The sequence below is a fragment of the Salmo salar genome, chromosome 01 (assembly GCF_965601325.2).
Source record: "Salmo salar chromosome 01, fSalSal1, whole genome shotgun sequence".
NCBI lineage: Eukaryota > Metazoa > Chordata > Actinopteri > Salmoniformes > Salmonidae > Salmo > Salmo salar.
The window spans coordinates 32,501,104-32,515,403 of NC_138291.1; the positions used below are offsets into that span (position 1 = coordinate 32,501,104).

Consider the following 14,300-nt stretch of genomic DNA (forward strand, 5'->3'; position numbering starts at 1 on the left):
GTTCAGATGGAGCTCCCTGGACTCTGTGTGTGGTTGCAAGTTGGTCAACACCCATGACTTTCATGAGGTACTACAGACCTAATGTTATGTCCACACCATCAGTGGGGTCTGGGGTTCTGAGCATGGCACGCTCTCTCAAGCCAGAAAAGTGAGCATGCCGAGAACCTTGTACATACTTATCAACCGTCAGTGAAATGGATGTTCTATACAGAGGCCTTCCACTCATGGTGAAGCATCATGTTTTAAGTTCAAGCTTTCAGGTTGCATGAGTATATGGTTGTATACCACAGTTGAAATTCTGTTACCCTGTTAGGGACTCATCTGGACTAAGTTAAATGGTGAGTTTTCCCACTCTGTTGTCCGAACGACCTCTTTGGTACAGCCTCTCCTATAGGCTGTTTGGCAACCTTTTACGAAAATGAAAGAGAACATTGGATTACCTTGGTTCTCTGAGTAGAGTAACGGGTCGCCAAGCTTTCATGGCGTTCCTCCACCTCTATACTTCAATTGGAGTAATAGACAATGTCACACCACACCACCTTTTTATAGTGACAGGTCATGTGGGTACAGTAAAGGTGTGGCGTGGCTGTATACATCTTTATCTCAATCACATCGCATGACGGGAAGGAGTTCACAACTTGTTTGGCGACCCGTTACTCTACTCAGAGAACCAAGGTAATCCAACGTTCTCTTTCATTTTCGTAAAAGTTTGCCAAACAGCCTATGGGAGAGGCTGTACCAAAGAGGTCGTTTGGACAACAGAGTGGGAAATTTCAAGGCACATTCTGGAAGAATGTAGTAAATGTGTGTAAACTAATAGTAAATATACATACCATTTTGTATTGACAAATGTTTATCATCATGGATGCATTGACAAATGTTAGAGAATAACGCTGCATCAGCATGAAGGCCAGTAGGGTTAATAACATTATTGTTTCACTAGCATATACCATTATCCACCTCATCTACCAAATGAAAGGTAGTGAGAAAATACTGTAAGTTAAGGCCACTGTGAGATGAGTCAAAGTTGACACATGATAAAGCCTTACACACATTACGATACATTTAGCATCATGTCAAACAGTAATTATGATGACAAAATAATGTCAAGACATGATACCGATATGATATGGCCTGGTATATCACATACCTCAAATAAGGTACGCTAATGATTAACTCTATACACATCATGATGTACATGTCAAACTTACTTAAACAAACCGGTCTCTAGTCAACAAATCAGCATGAATGCTCAGACATACAGTGCATACTGCAAAAGGGCAATACATGGTTCATAACCTGGACATGGCTGTTGTGGTCATTCAGTCAACAGATAGAGGAAGTCCAGATTGTTGTACAATCAGTGTACTATTATTGATATCCAAACATTTAAGTTTCACAAATAAAGTGGAGTCCCAACACAAACATGGAAGACTCTAGACTCATGCTTTGAATAAAACAATGAAGATTAGCAATAAAGGACAGCAGCACAAATCCAACTAAAGAAGTTTTTGGACTTTAAATGGACATCTGAAATTTCAATATTATGGTGGCATACTGTATTTCTTTTTTACATTTTAACACTTCAACACTCTTTAGTGGACAAAACATGTCACCTAGTAAAGGCAGCTTTTGGACAAGTCATGTCAATTTCTTTCCCATTTCTTAAAAGGTGATAAAAATATGTCATGATGAGAGTAAGAGTCAAAAGCTCATGAGCACATCTCGCTCCTGTACACTGGTGTAGAATTGCTTCCCAAATACAAAGGAGTGCAGTCCAGCCCTCTGCTTTTCAGCCAACGCCATGATGATATTCAGGTCGCCTTCCACCATCAGGTCGAGGTCTGTCTTCAAGCTGCGCAAGGAGCGGAAAGGCTTCTTTCCCTTTTGCCTGTGGGTGGGGAATTCAAACTGTTATCAAACGTTGTACTACATGGTGTGCTGGTGTGCTGTGGCAAAAGTCATATCAAAACCAATTACATCTGCTTCCATAGTGAGAGGTAACTCACGTCTCATCTTCGATGTATTTGAGTAGTGTGAGCGCCTTCCTGTGAAGGATCAGCAAGAACTGGGCCAAGTAAGTACTTCGCAGATTGAGACCTGGCTTCAGCATGAACACCTGGGAACAAACAGGATTAACTATTACAGTTGGCCCTGATAAGCCATTAACGGCTGACAAATATTGTTGCTTACTTTGTGCCGGTGTCTTACCTCGTCTATAAATGACTTTACCAGGGTGTCTTTATGCATAACATCCTGAAATACATGTCTGAGAAAGAGTGGCGCTTTTAGTGGTCATAAAAAACAGAATAACATCCATTTCTTTCATTAATGTAAATGTAAACAAGACAAATTTGATACATTTCAAATAAATCAAGCAATGTGTTAGGCAGCAGAATAAACATTGACAATTCCAATCTAATTGGAAGAACAGAAGAGAAGAGAACATACAGGTCGGGGGTGAAGGACTCGGTGTGGATGCCGGTGTCGACGTCCTCTTCACTGGCCACCTTCCAGAGCACGCTGAGCTCTGAGCGCATGTAGCGCCGCTGAATGTATGTGTGCTCGTGGCAGGGCGGCATCTGCTTCACCGTGTTGATGTCCACGTCGATGTGCGTGGTCGGGTAGGGCGAGTACAGCACCTGGCGGAAGGGTAAGACAAAACTGCCCATGGAGTCCTGGGTGGGAGAAAGGAGTGGAAGAGTAATGAGGAGGGGGATCACAATGCCAAAGTGGCAGTCTGTTGTAAAGGTATGAGCTTTTGTTCATTTTTTGAGGCCTTGGTTTGAATAAAGACTATTCATTTGCATTACATTTACATGCACTTACAATGGGATAATATCAATGTGAGTAAAACAAGGCTTTAATGTATCTCTCATTGAACCAAAGCTCATTATTAGTTTATTATTTGAAACAGGTGTGTTAGTGCTGGGCTGGCACACCCAGTAGGAAAACTAATTTAGAGAGGCGTGGTGGGGTACCTTGAGGAGGCCTTGTACAAACAGTCCTGTATCATACTTGAAAGTAGAGTCAGCTTTACAGAACCGAGAGCACTTCCTCTCAGCAGGGGTGAGGAAGAGGCACAGCGTGCGCACTATCTAGAGCGCAAGAAAACATATGAATATCAACCTGGAATACCTCTCAACAACATCTGCATTTCTGAGAGGGAGAGAGGATTTGGAGGTGTGTGTGTGTGTGTGTGTGTGAACCAGTATTGTGGGATTTTGTATGCTGTAATATTTTAGATACACAATAACATAAGCAGACACGTCTGTGTGTAGAACATTTATGTTGATACAGCTAGTGTGTGGATGAGTGTGAATACATATGCTGATACATCAGTCAGTGTATGCATGTGCTTAGCACAGAGTATTGGCAGCCTGTCAGTACCTTGTTGACTTTGTCTGGGTTGCTTCCGACCACCATGGAGCAGCCACAGGTTTGGAGATGAGAAGTGATTGCCCTGAGAGACGGAGGCAAATTTCATTTGGTGTATTATTTATTAATGACAAAGATGGTCACTTGATATTAATTTAGTATAATGAGAACATGAGCAGTAATGAAATGTATCTGTGTGTGTGTGTGGGCTTGTATTACTATCCTTGTGGGTACCAGAAATCCACAAAAGTCTGGGGACATTTCCCAGATCCTCACAAATACAAAGGCTAATTTAGGTTTGGGGGTTAGGTTTAGGGTTACATTTGGGTTAGGAGGTTTAGGGGTTAAGGATTTTGAATGGAAAAAAATGTTAGGTCCCCACAAGGATAGTAAAAGATTTGCTGTGTGTGTGTCATTCAATATCGGTCTCTAAATATCCAAATGAGAGGATTAATCAAATAAATCTCATGACACAAAAGTGTTTCCTGACTACTGCAAGAACACTCAAAAGCTGAGTAAATAAATTGTGACTTGCAGTGCATTTGTCATCTCCACAGGCAGCTAAGATAATTGTTTCTACAGATAGTGTCAGGGGTGCATAACTGCACTCCACTGATAACTATGACCTAATCACAAATATAGTGTGCAAGGTAAGCAATATGTACCCATTGGACCAACCCAGCTTGGACAAAAAAGGAGAGGAAAGGTGCTAAACTGAGGGAGAGTGAAACATTCTTCAACCCTGTGACTATCCCAGAAAATAAAACCACAGGAGCACTCAAAGTTGTTTCTTGATAGTGGGCAGGCAAGATTACTCATCATTTTTGGTTAAATATGGTGAAAGAATGGTTTTGGCCACTGCAAAAATACCAGGTAGACAACTCGCAAGCAGATGCTTCCAATTTTCTTAATTACATTTCTATACCAGGTAGGCCTACGACTGAATCCCAGACAAAGTTTCCTAAAAGTGTTTACTTGTGCAGGAAATCTTCATGACAGCTGTCTCCGATGTCATCGTCATTTAGGATGGTGTCCTTGATCTAACACGGGAACAAACACGGTTCTTGGTGAAATAATCAACACGAAGGACAAGATACTTCTTTCTTTTTTTACCTACTATAGCGAGACATACAGAAAATTAAAGTGGAATAGTGAGTTAGCAATTTGTCTCATTGATGAACATAAATGTTAATTAAAGCTTCAGTCGAGCCTCAGTGGTTAGAACTTTGAGCTTTCTTTTTTCACATAGATGAATGATGTGGAGGCTTTGAAGTTTTAGTTTAATTTTCAACGTTATTTTGGGGGTGTGTAACGAAAGCCATGTGAGACTTAACAAATCAGTGAAACTAGTTCGATGTCATTCTTGGATGTAATAATGTGACAGTAGTAATAGTCTTCTTCTCGTGGACGTAACTGTTTAAGAAAAGTTCCTACATAAATGGGTATGCAGAGTATGCAGAGTTCTACTGTAGTATTTGCAAAGTACTGTTTTGCATGATGAAAGTGTTGCCCAATGTGCATGATTGCTTCAGATACTCACGTCTATGTCCTCTGGGACACTGTGTGTCTTCATGGATGACAGCAGCTCCATGACGGGGACAATCTCTGATGACAGCACAGAAATTATGTTGTAGCCCTGTACGTCAATGACAAAAAAAGGCATGGCAGGCTTCATGATTCAGGTGTTAGTGCTGACTTACTTGATTTGAACCATTTCGCTCTTAGGGGATCATTCACGTGCTGGGATAGAACAAGAACATTTGAATACTTACCTTCTGCATCCAGATGCGTCCCTTGCGGATTATGTGTTTGAGCCTCTCCACACAGACCATGTGCAAGGGCAGGTAGAAGGCCAGCTCTGTCTGCGGCAGGATGATGGACAGGGCACAGGTGTTCTTGTCACCCTTCAGCTCGCCATCGAAGATGAGCGAGATGATGATGACACCCTTCTCGGCTAGGACGAAGAACTTGACGTCCACGGCGCCGCACTCTGCGCTGCGCAGAATCTCCCCGTTCAGCGTGTGATTGGCCAGGAAGGTGACTTCGCCATCGCTCAGCAACAGTGGTTGCTCGCACCTGGGAGCCCAGATGTGACACACCCGCGGTCCCAGGATGTTGTCCCAGTAGGCAAAGGTGGCAGCGAAGATAGGGCATTCTCCTTCAACAGTCACCTCTGTCTTAGCCACTGTGGGCGACTGAGGTGGGCCTGAAGACATGTTACTGTAACTATTTACTGTTCCTGGGAGGGGGGGTCAAGAAGAAGACTAGACAGGTGGAACATAGTGTGACCAGGCCTAAGCCTGGTTGGTAGAATTATGCAGCTCTTTATTGTTCAACCTGTGTTATAGGAAGATAAAATAAACATTAGAATATAGTATCACCTATAATACTGCACTCTAGCACCTTCACAAATACAAATCACCATCAAAAAACAACACTGTTTTGAAATCTATTTTGACGGTTTAGTTTACTGTCTACAGCATTCAAGGTTCATGTTTTTCAGGGGTTTAATAAATGTGAAACATAAAAGACGAACTACACATCCTGACATGCCGCATGTCTGAATACATTCTTCTTCTATGAGGTTTAACGGCAGTTGGCTTCCAATACATGTTGCATTACCGCAACCTACTAGACTGGAGTAGAACTCCCTTGTACTTCACTGAAGAAAAAAGAAATAAAACATACCATCTAACACTACACTCAAATAAATACCATACTCCACTATTTAAATCTATTTAGTCCTACTTCAGGATGGGACACCACCACTCAACACACCCTGACTCGCACACACATCAAGACTCGCACACACAAATACCTCTCTGCAGCTGCCACCACAACCTCTATTTTCTGCGACTTACATTCAATCCTTGCAGTACAGTTGATAACCATTGCTATAAATGTAAAAAATCTAATCTTACTGAAGCAAATATCACTTGTTGGTGCATCCCTCTGTACTGGTACAGATAGACTACTCACACCACTCCTCTCGGTATCCCTCTCCCTTGACCCATCTTCATCTACCTTCTTCACTGCCTCAGCATATGACAACTTCCGCATTACACTAACCTTGGAAAGCTCAACCTGACTCTCTCGCACGGGACATTTCTGATCCCCAGCCCCATGGGCACCCCTACAATTAACACAGACCACTATTTTCCCCCAATGCTACACGTTCCTTTGTCTTATGCCTTTCTGCACACTTCTCACACCTAGGAAAATGCCTCCTACACACTGCTGCCACATGCCCATAAGCTTGACACCTGTAACAACAATCTTTTCGGCACAAAACTCGTACAGGATAACTTATACCCCAACATCACTTTGTTGGGCAAACAATGACTCTTCTGTTTCACTGTCCGCGCCACCCTGTCTTCGTCGCACCAAACGACGAGCATCACAAACACCGGGAATCTTCCCCTTCAGTTGGTCAGTAATCACTCCTTTCAATGGCGCCCTTTTCTTGAGAGCAAAACAATTCACATCTCTTGCCCCCATTCGTTTAACATGGAGCGCCTGGTCCCTCTGACCAGCAGAAACACAAACAATTATCACAAGACCACTTCTGGTTACCCTCACCGATTCCACAGCACCCATGTCGGTTTTCACCCACCCTGAAACCACAAATGGATCAGCCAAAAGGCAAGAGTCAACTTTTTCCAAAAATGTCACTCCTACTGTCAGACTCATCTTTATCCCGACCCTCGGGGGAAAGCCTCGGCTCCGAGAACTTCACCACACCCTCATTCATTTACATTTCTCCTCCTGTCTTCAACTCACCCTGCTTACACTTTCTACCATTATTTTTTAACAAACCATCTCCCTTTTTTAACCAACTCAAGCTCACTCTCTTATCCCTCTCGCTCTTAGACATCCTCTGCATCCTCCTTTCCCTGCATTCCACCTCAGTATTCCAAGTATACGTCTCCTTGCGATAATACTACACTTCTCCTGATAAACTTCTCCTGATAGACTTCTTCTTCTTCTTCTTCTTCTTCTTCTTCTTCTTGCCTTGTCAAGGACGCCATTTAACCGGCTGCCACAATCAGCATGAACCCCTCAGGATGTAGAGCTCAACAGTGCATCCCACTTGTAGCCATTTCGTCTGAATACATGTTCAATTATATCTACATTTGAAAGAGAGGAGTTACTCACCAAAGTCTCATCGTATTTCAATTGTAGGTCCCATGGAGAGCCACAGAAGGTTTAGCGTTGAAAAAACAACATAATAATCACTTCCTCATTTGTCAACATCACGTAATTTGCAGTGAGGGCACACCGCCCTCTGGCGAAATATTAAGGTATCTAAAAGAGATTATGTCATTTCCCCTGCAAAAAAATAATACAAATTAGGTGGTGATTCATATATCTATCTGTTTATATTTACTTTTACTTGACTCTTGACTTGCACCTGCTTTACAAACAAACATCACTGCATGAGCAACAGGTATTTGGGTTGCGTTGAGTGAGGCAGGGAGGATTTTTTGTTGTTGAAGGAAGGTCAATGAATTATGCCTCCAGTCAGGCCCATTTAAAATTAACTTTTTAATTCCCTTTCAGCCATGTAGGATAATCTTACCCTCACCAATCCATTAGGGGTGGAAATGTGCAACTGATCATATGTTTATATACGGTCTATGAACTGACCTTATATCACTGAGTGTCTAGGGTAGCAACTCATCCACTCCTCCTCCCAGGGCCTCTTTACCACCCTCTCCTTGTAACAAAGTACAGTACTCACTGTAGATCATCAACAATTTCTCTTCAAATTATTGGGATTGGATTAAATCAAACAATATTGGATCATGGAATCCTTGGTTATGTTATGAAATTGTCATATAAAAGTGTAAAAAGAGGCAGGCTGTGAAAATAAGCTGTTATTAGCACAAATCACATTAACAATTTTTTCTTCAAGTGATGATAGGCAATTTTACTCAGGCTTCTCAAGAGGGTTCAACTGCCATATTTCAAAGAAGAAACTGTGGGTGCTGGGCACAATAATAACCCAGAGCCCTTTTACTCTCATTCCAAATGAGGCACACACACAAGCATCTCTGTAATGGTTGGAAACAGAGAACTTCAAAGAATCCAGTCTCAGCTGGCTTAAATCCCTTTTTGACAGCTGCACTTTGACGCCATACTGGGAAAACTAACAAACCAATAAACTGTGGATTTTGGATAAGACTATCAGACTGACAGTGATCAGAGAAAGACACATAGCAGGCCATCTCTTAGGCATCATCTTGGGTTAGAGTATTTGAAAGACCAATAACAACACCCATGAATGGACAGATGATGAATGGTTGCATTTATTCTGTGCTTGTCACTGTGTCTCAATTTGTTTACCATTGGGAAATGTATTCCATTGGTAGCCTGAGCCACTGATCCCAGCATCTGTCTGATTTAGCCAGGGGGGTCTCCCATCCAAACACCGACTAGGCCTAGCCCTGCTTTAGCTTCAAGCGAAAAGACAGGCAGGGTGGTATGTCTGCTGCAGTAGAGGCTGCTGAGGGGAGGACAGCTCATAATAATGCCTGGAAAGGAGAGAATGGAATGGCATCAAACACATCGAAATCATGTGTTTGATGTATTTGATACCATTTCACTTATTCCACTCCAGCCATTACCACGAGCCCGTCATCCTCAATTAAGGTGCTACCAACCTCCTATGGTCTGCTGTTGTATTCAATAAAAACCTCATCCCACACAGAAAAACAATTTAATTGCTAACATTTGCCTAGGACTTGAGGTAATAGGAGTTTAACGCTAAAACTTTCCATTACTGATAACTGGTGCCTTACTTTTCCATTTAGTCAGTAATTGTTTTTCGCCCTCAAGGCCATGGTCATTCATTCTCACTAATTAGCCATGACCCCCTAAGCACCACTATGACCTCTCCATCAGCTAAAGTGTTTGACTTCTGCCTCACTGCCTTGACCGTTGTCTGACATGCAACCACTAAACAAAATGAAGGAATAGCTGTTTTGTGTCTTCAAAATATACGCTAAGTTATAGGCCCTGGTATTGCAACCAAAATATACTTATTTCATAAAACTGAATACCTTTGTGTTTTAGCAACAGGAATCATGTATTGAAAAGGCTACACCAGCTCAAACAAGCATCAATAGAAAGGAACTATTTAAAGCACACTTTTAAGATAGATCTAAGGAGAATAAAAGACGGAATTAATCAGAACCTATCATCGTGCTTGTCTTCCTTTATGGTTTAGTGTCTGCTGTAGGGGAAGTGGGTAGAAAGTCACACTAGCTAATTAATCATTCATACATTAAAACTTGGAGACTGTCTAACTGCAGCAGATGTCAAATAAATTAATGAATTAATAATATATTGATAACAAATTAATAACTATGTTAATTTCATACTCGTCTCCAGTCTCTCTCTCGCCGTTTGTCCTTTTATGTAAAATACACTGAGTGTACAAAATATTATGAACACCTGCTCTTTCCATGACATATACTGACCAGGTGAAACAAATAAAATAAAATCTAACTTTATTTGTCCCACGTGCTGAATTCAACAAGTGTAGACCTTACTGTGAAATGCTTACTTACAAGCCCTTAACCAACAGTGCAGTTCAAGAAGAGTTAAGAAAATATTTACCAAATAAACTAAAGTAAAAAATAAATAAAAAGTAACACAATAAAATAACAATAACAAGGCTATATACAGGGGGCATGTCACGTCCTGACCAGTATAAGGGTTATTTGTTATTGTAGTTTGGTCAGGACGTGGCAGAGGGTATTTTGTTTATGTGGTTCGGGGTGGTGATTTATGTAGTAGGGTGTTTGATTTATTATTTCCGGGTTTTGGTCTATGTTCTGATGCGTGGTGCTGGTACTGGAGGTTTCAGCCTGGGAACACGCACCTCAGGGCTAGTGCGGGGAGCGGGAACAGGACGAGTCGGACTGGGCTGACGCACTGGACCGTAGAGGCGTACTGGCGGTCTCGAGCGCAGAACTGGCATCGCTCTTACTGGCTGGATGCCCACTTCCCCCTGGCAAATGCGGGGCGCTGGTACTGCGCGTACTGGCCTAAAAATACTTGGCCTCACCACAGTACCCATTACCCCGAAGCACGGGACCTGTCCAGTCACTGGTTGCCCAAAAAAGGTACAGGGATTTGGCCTGGGGCTCACTCCTTGCCCAGTCAAACTACCCGTGTGCCCCCCCAACAACAAAAAAAATCTTGGGGCTGCCTCTCGGGTTCCCTTAAATCCTCCACAGCCCTGGAAATGCCTCTCCTCAACTCTGTCCATGTCTCCTTTTCCCGACAGTCCATATCATATTCCCATCGCTCCCTTCTCTGCTGCTTGGTCCTTTTGTGGTGGGAGATTCTGTAACGGTTGTCGTCGGGAATAGAGGACCAATACGCAGCAGGAAGGTGGATGCTCATCTTGTATTTATTTTAAAATAAAGAGAACACCAAAATAACCAAAAAAACGAAGAACTCTCGAACAACAAAACAATCTTGTCAGGCTCACACAGGCAAAACAAGAAACAATCTCCCACCACAAACACTTAACCAAACACATACCAATATATAGGACTCTCAATCAGAGGCAACGAGTAAACACCTGCCTCCAATTGAGAGTCCAACCCCAATAAACTAGACATAGAAATACAAAAAACTAGAGACCACATAGAAATACAAACATAGACCAAAACCCGGAAATAATAAATCAAACACCCTACTACATAAATCACCACCCCAAACCACATAAACAAAATACCCTCTGCCACGTCCTGACCAAACTACAATAACAAATAACCCTTATACTGGTCAGGATGTGACACAATGTAAATAGTACGGTGTCCAGTTGATTAATTGTTCAGCAGTCTTATGGCTTGGGGGTAGAAGCTGTTAAGGAGCCTTTTGGTCCTAAACTTGGCGCTCCGGTACCTCTTGCCGTGCAGTAGCAGAGAAAACAGTCTATGGGTGACTGGAATCTCTGACAATTTTATGGGCTTTCCTCTGACACGCCTATTATATAGGTCCTGGATGGCAGGAAGCTTGGCCCCAGTTATGTACTGGTCAGTACACACTACCCTCTGTAGCGCCTTACGGTCAGATGCCGAGCAGTTGCCATATCAGGCAGTGATGCAACCGGTTAGGATGCTCTCGATGGTGCAGCTGTAGAACTTTTTGAGAATCTGAAGACCCATGCCAAATCTTTTCAGTCTGCTGAGGGGAAAAATGTTTTGTCATGCCCTCTTCACGACGGTCTTGGTGTGGTTGGACCATGATAGCTTGTTGGTGATGTGGACACCAAGGAACTTGAAACTCTAGACACGCTCCACTACAGCCCCATCAATGTTAATGGGGGCTTGTTCGGCCCACCTTTTCCTTTAGTCAACGATCAGCACTTTTGTCTTGCTCACATTGAGGGAGAGGTTGTTGTCCTGGCACCACACTGCCAGTTCTCTGACCTCCCAGGGTCCTTAGCTTAGTGATGAGCTTCGTGGGCACTATGGTGTTGAACATTGAGCTGTAGTAAATGAACAGCTTTCTCACATTGGTGTTACTTTTGTCCAGGTTGGAAAGGGCAGTGTGGATTGTGATTGAGATTGCCTCATCTGTGGATCTGTTGGGGCGGTATGCGAATTGGAGTGGGTCTATGGTATCTGGGAAGATGCTGTTGATATGAGCCATGACCAGCCTTTCAAAGCACTTCATGGTTACTGATGTGAGTGCTACAGGGCGGTAATCATTTAAGCAGGTTACCTTCGCTTCCTTGGGCACAGGGACTATGGTGGTCTGCTTGAAACGTAGGTATTACAGACTTGGTCAGGGAGAGGTTGAAAATGTCAGTGAAGACACTTGCCAGTTGGCCCGCTCGTGCTTTGAGTACACGTCCTGGTAATCCATCTGGCCCCCCAGTTTTGTGAATGTAGTCCTGTTTAAAGGTCTTGCTCACATCGGCTACCGAGAGCGTTACCACACAGTCGTCCAGAACAGCTGGTGCTCTCGTGCATGCTTCAGTGTTGCTTGCCTCAAAGTGAGCATAAAAGGCATTTAGCTCGTCTGGTAGGCTTGCGTCACTGGGCAGCTCACGTCTGGGTTTCCCTTTGTAGTCCGTAATAGTTTTCGAGCCCTGCCACATCCGACGAGCATCAGAGGCAGTGTAGTAGGATTCAATCTTAATCCTGTATTGAAGCTTTGCTTGTTTGATGGTTCGTTTGAGGGCATACCGGGATTTCTTATTCGTCCGGATTAGTGTCCCACTCCTTTAAAGCCACAGCTCTAGCCTTTAGCATGATGCGGATGTTGCCTGTAATCCATGGCTTCTGGTTGGAATATGTACGTACGGTCACTGTGGGGACAACGTCAGCGATGCACTTATTGATGAAGCCAATGACTGAGGTGGTATACTCCTCAATGCCATTGGATGAATCCCGGAACATATTCCAGTCTGTGCTAGCAAAACAGTTCCTGTAGCATAGCATCCGCGTCATCTGACCACTTCCGTATTGAGCGAGTCACTGGTACTCCCTGCTTTAGTTTTTGCTTGTAAGCAGGAATCAGGAGGATAGAATTATGGTCAGATTTGCCAAATGGAGGGCAGAGGAGAGCTTTGTATGCATCTCTGTGTGTGGAGTAAAAGTGGTTAGAGTTGTTTTTCCTTTGGTTGCACACGTGACATGCTGGTAAAAATTTGGCAAAACTGAATTAAGTTTGCCTGCGTTAAAGTCCCCGGCCACTAGGAGTGCTGCTTCTGGATGAGCATTTTCTTGTGCCTTATAGAGTTGGTTGAGTGCGGTCTTAGTGCCAGCATCGGTCTGTTGCCGTAAATAGACGGCTACAAATAATATAGATGAGAACTCTCTTGGCAGATAGTGTGGTCTACAGCTTATCATAAGGTACTCTACCTCAGGTGAGCAATACCTCGAGACTTCTTTAATATTAGACATCGCACACCAGCTGTTATTGACAAATAGACACACACACCCACCCCTCGTCTTACCAGACATAGCTTCTCTGTTCTGCCGGTGCAAGGAAAATCCCGCCAGATCTATATTATCCGTGTCGTCGTGAAACATAAGATATTAGTTTTTAATGTCCCGTTGGTAGGATAATATTAATCGTAGGTCATCAATTTTATTTTCCAATGATTGCACATTAGCCAATTGAACGGATGGCAGTGGGAGTTTACTCGCTCGCCTACGAATTCTCAGAAGGCAGCCCGACCTCCGCCCCCTTTTTTCGCCGTCTTTTCTTCACGCAAATGACGGGGATTTGAGCCTGTTCCCAGGAAAGCAGTATATCCTTCTTGTCGGACTCGGTAAAGGAAAAAGCTTCTTCCAGTTCGAGGTGAGTAATAGCTGTTCTGATGTCCAGAATTTATTTTCAGTCATAAGAGACAATAGCAGCAACATTATGTACAAACTAAGTTAAAAAATAAATCACAAACAATGCAAAAAAACTAAAAACAAAATAGCACAGTTGGTTAGGAGCATGTAAAATGTTAGCCATCCTCTTCGGCGCCATTTTAACATAATTCAGGTGAAAGCTATTATCCCTAATTTATATAACTTGTTAACTTCAATCAGTGTAGTTAACGGGGAGGAGACATGTTAAAGAAGGATTTTTAAGCCATGAGACAATTGAGACATGGATTGTATATGTGTGCCATTCAGAGGGTGAATGGGCAAGACAGAAGTTTTAAGTGCCTTTGAACAGAGTATGGTAGTCGGTGCCAGGCGCATCTGTTTGTGTCAAGAACTGCAACGCTGCTGGGTTTTTCACACACAACAGTTTTCTGTGTGTATCAAGAATGGTCCACCACCCAAAGGACATCCAGCCAATTTGACACAACTGTGGGAAGCATTGGAGTCAACATGGGCCAGCATCCCTGTGGAATGCTTTGGACACCTTGTAGAGTCCATGCCCTGATAAATTTAGGC

General features: G+C 43.0%; 2 protein-coding genes across 3 annotated transcripts in view; both read right to left on the reverse strand.

Moving 5' to 3' along the window:
- The window catches only part of bltp1 (bridge-like lipid transfer protein family member 1), a 136,362-nt gene extending 135,871 nt beyond the window's left edge, over positions 1-491 (reverse strand). The window contains exon 1 of the mRNA XM_014191706.3: positions 441-491. The gene's annotated coding sequence lies outside the window, so the exon portion shown is untranslated. The remainder of the gene's footprint in view (positions 1-440) is intronic.
- Positions 492-1,343: 852 nt separating this feature from the next.
- Positions 1,344-7,656, reverse strand: LOC106600466 (guanine nucleotide exchange factor C9orf72). 2 transcript variants are annotated; one of them, XM_014191829.3, is made up of 10 exons: positions 7,534-7,656; positions 5,151-5,715; positions 4,919-5,014; positions 4,354-4,418; positions 3,391-3,463; positions 2,982-3,098; positions 2,452-2,678; positions 2,212-2,269; positions 2,010-2,119; positions 1,344-1,891 (listed from the first exon to the last, which is right to left on the reverse strand). In XM_014191829.3, the coding sequence occupies exons 2-10, from the start codon at positions 5,592-5,594 to the stop codon at positions 1,705-1,707; spliced, it is 1,377 nt and encodes a 458-aa protein (XP_014047304.3). In that variant the 5' UTR covers positions 5,595-5,715; positions 7,534-7,656; the 3' UTR covers positions 1,344-1,704. The 2 variants fall into 2 exon arrangements, with proteins under 2 accessions (XP_014047304.3, XP_014047309.3); XM_014191834.3 differs by lacking the exon at positions 7,534-7,656 and adding an exon at positions 7,226-7,324.
- Positions 7,657-14,300: the final 6,644 nt, after the last annotated feature.

Bases quoted from the DNA above. Each gene is read 5' to 3' on its own strand.
- LOC106600466 (XM_014191829.3), bottom strand. From the start codon at position 5,594: ATGTCTTCAGGCCCACCTCAGTCGCCCACAGTGGCTAAGACAGAGGTG. The intron at 3,099-3,390 runs GTACTGACAGGC...CTTGCGCTCTAG, and splicing joins ACCCAGACAAAGTCAACAAG to ATAGTGCGCACGCTGTGCCT. The intron at 2,270-2,451 runs GTATGTTCTCTT...ACTCTTTCTCAG, and splicing joins GAGTCCTTCACCCCCGACCT to ACATGTATTTCAGGATGTTA.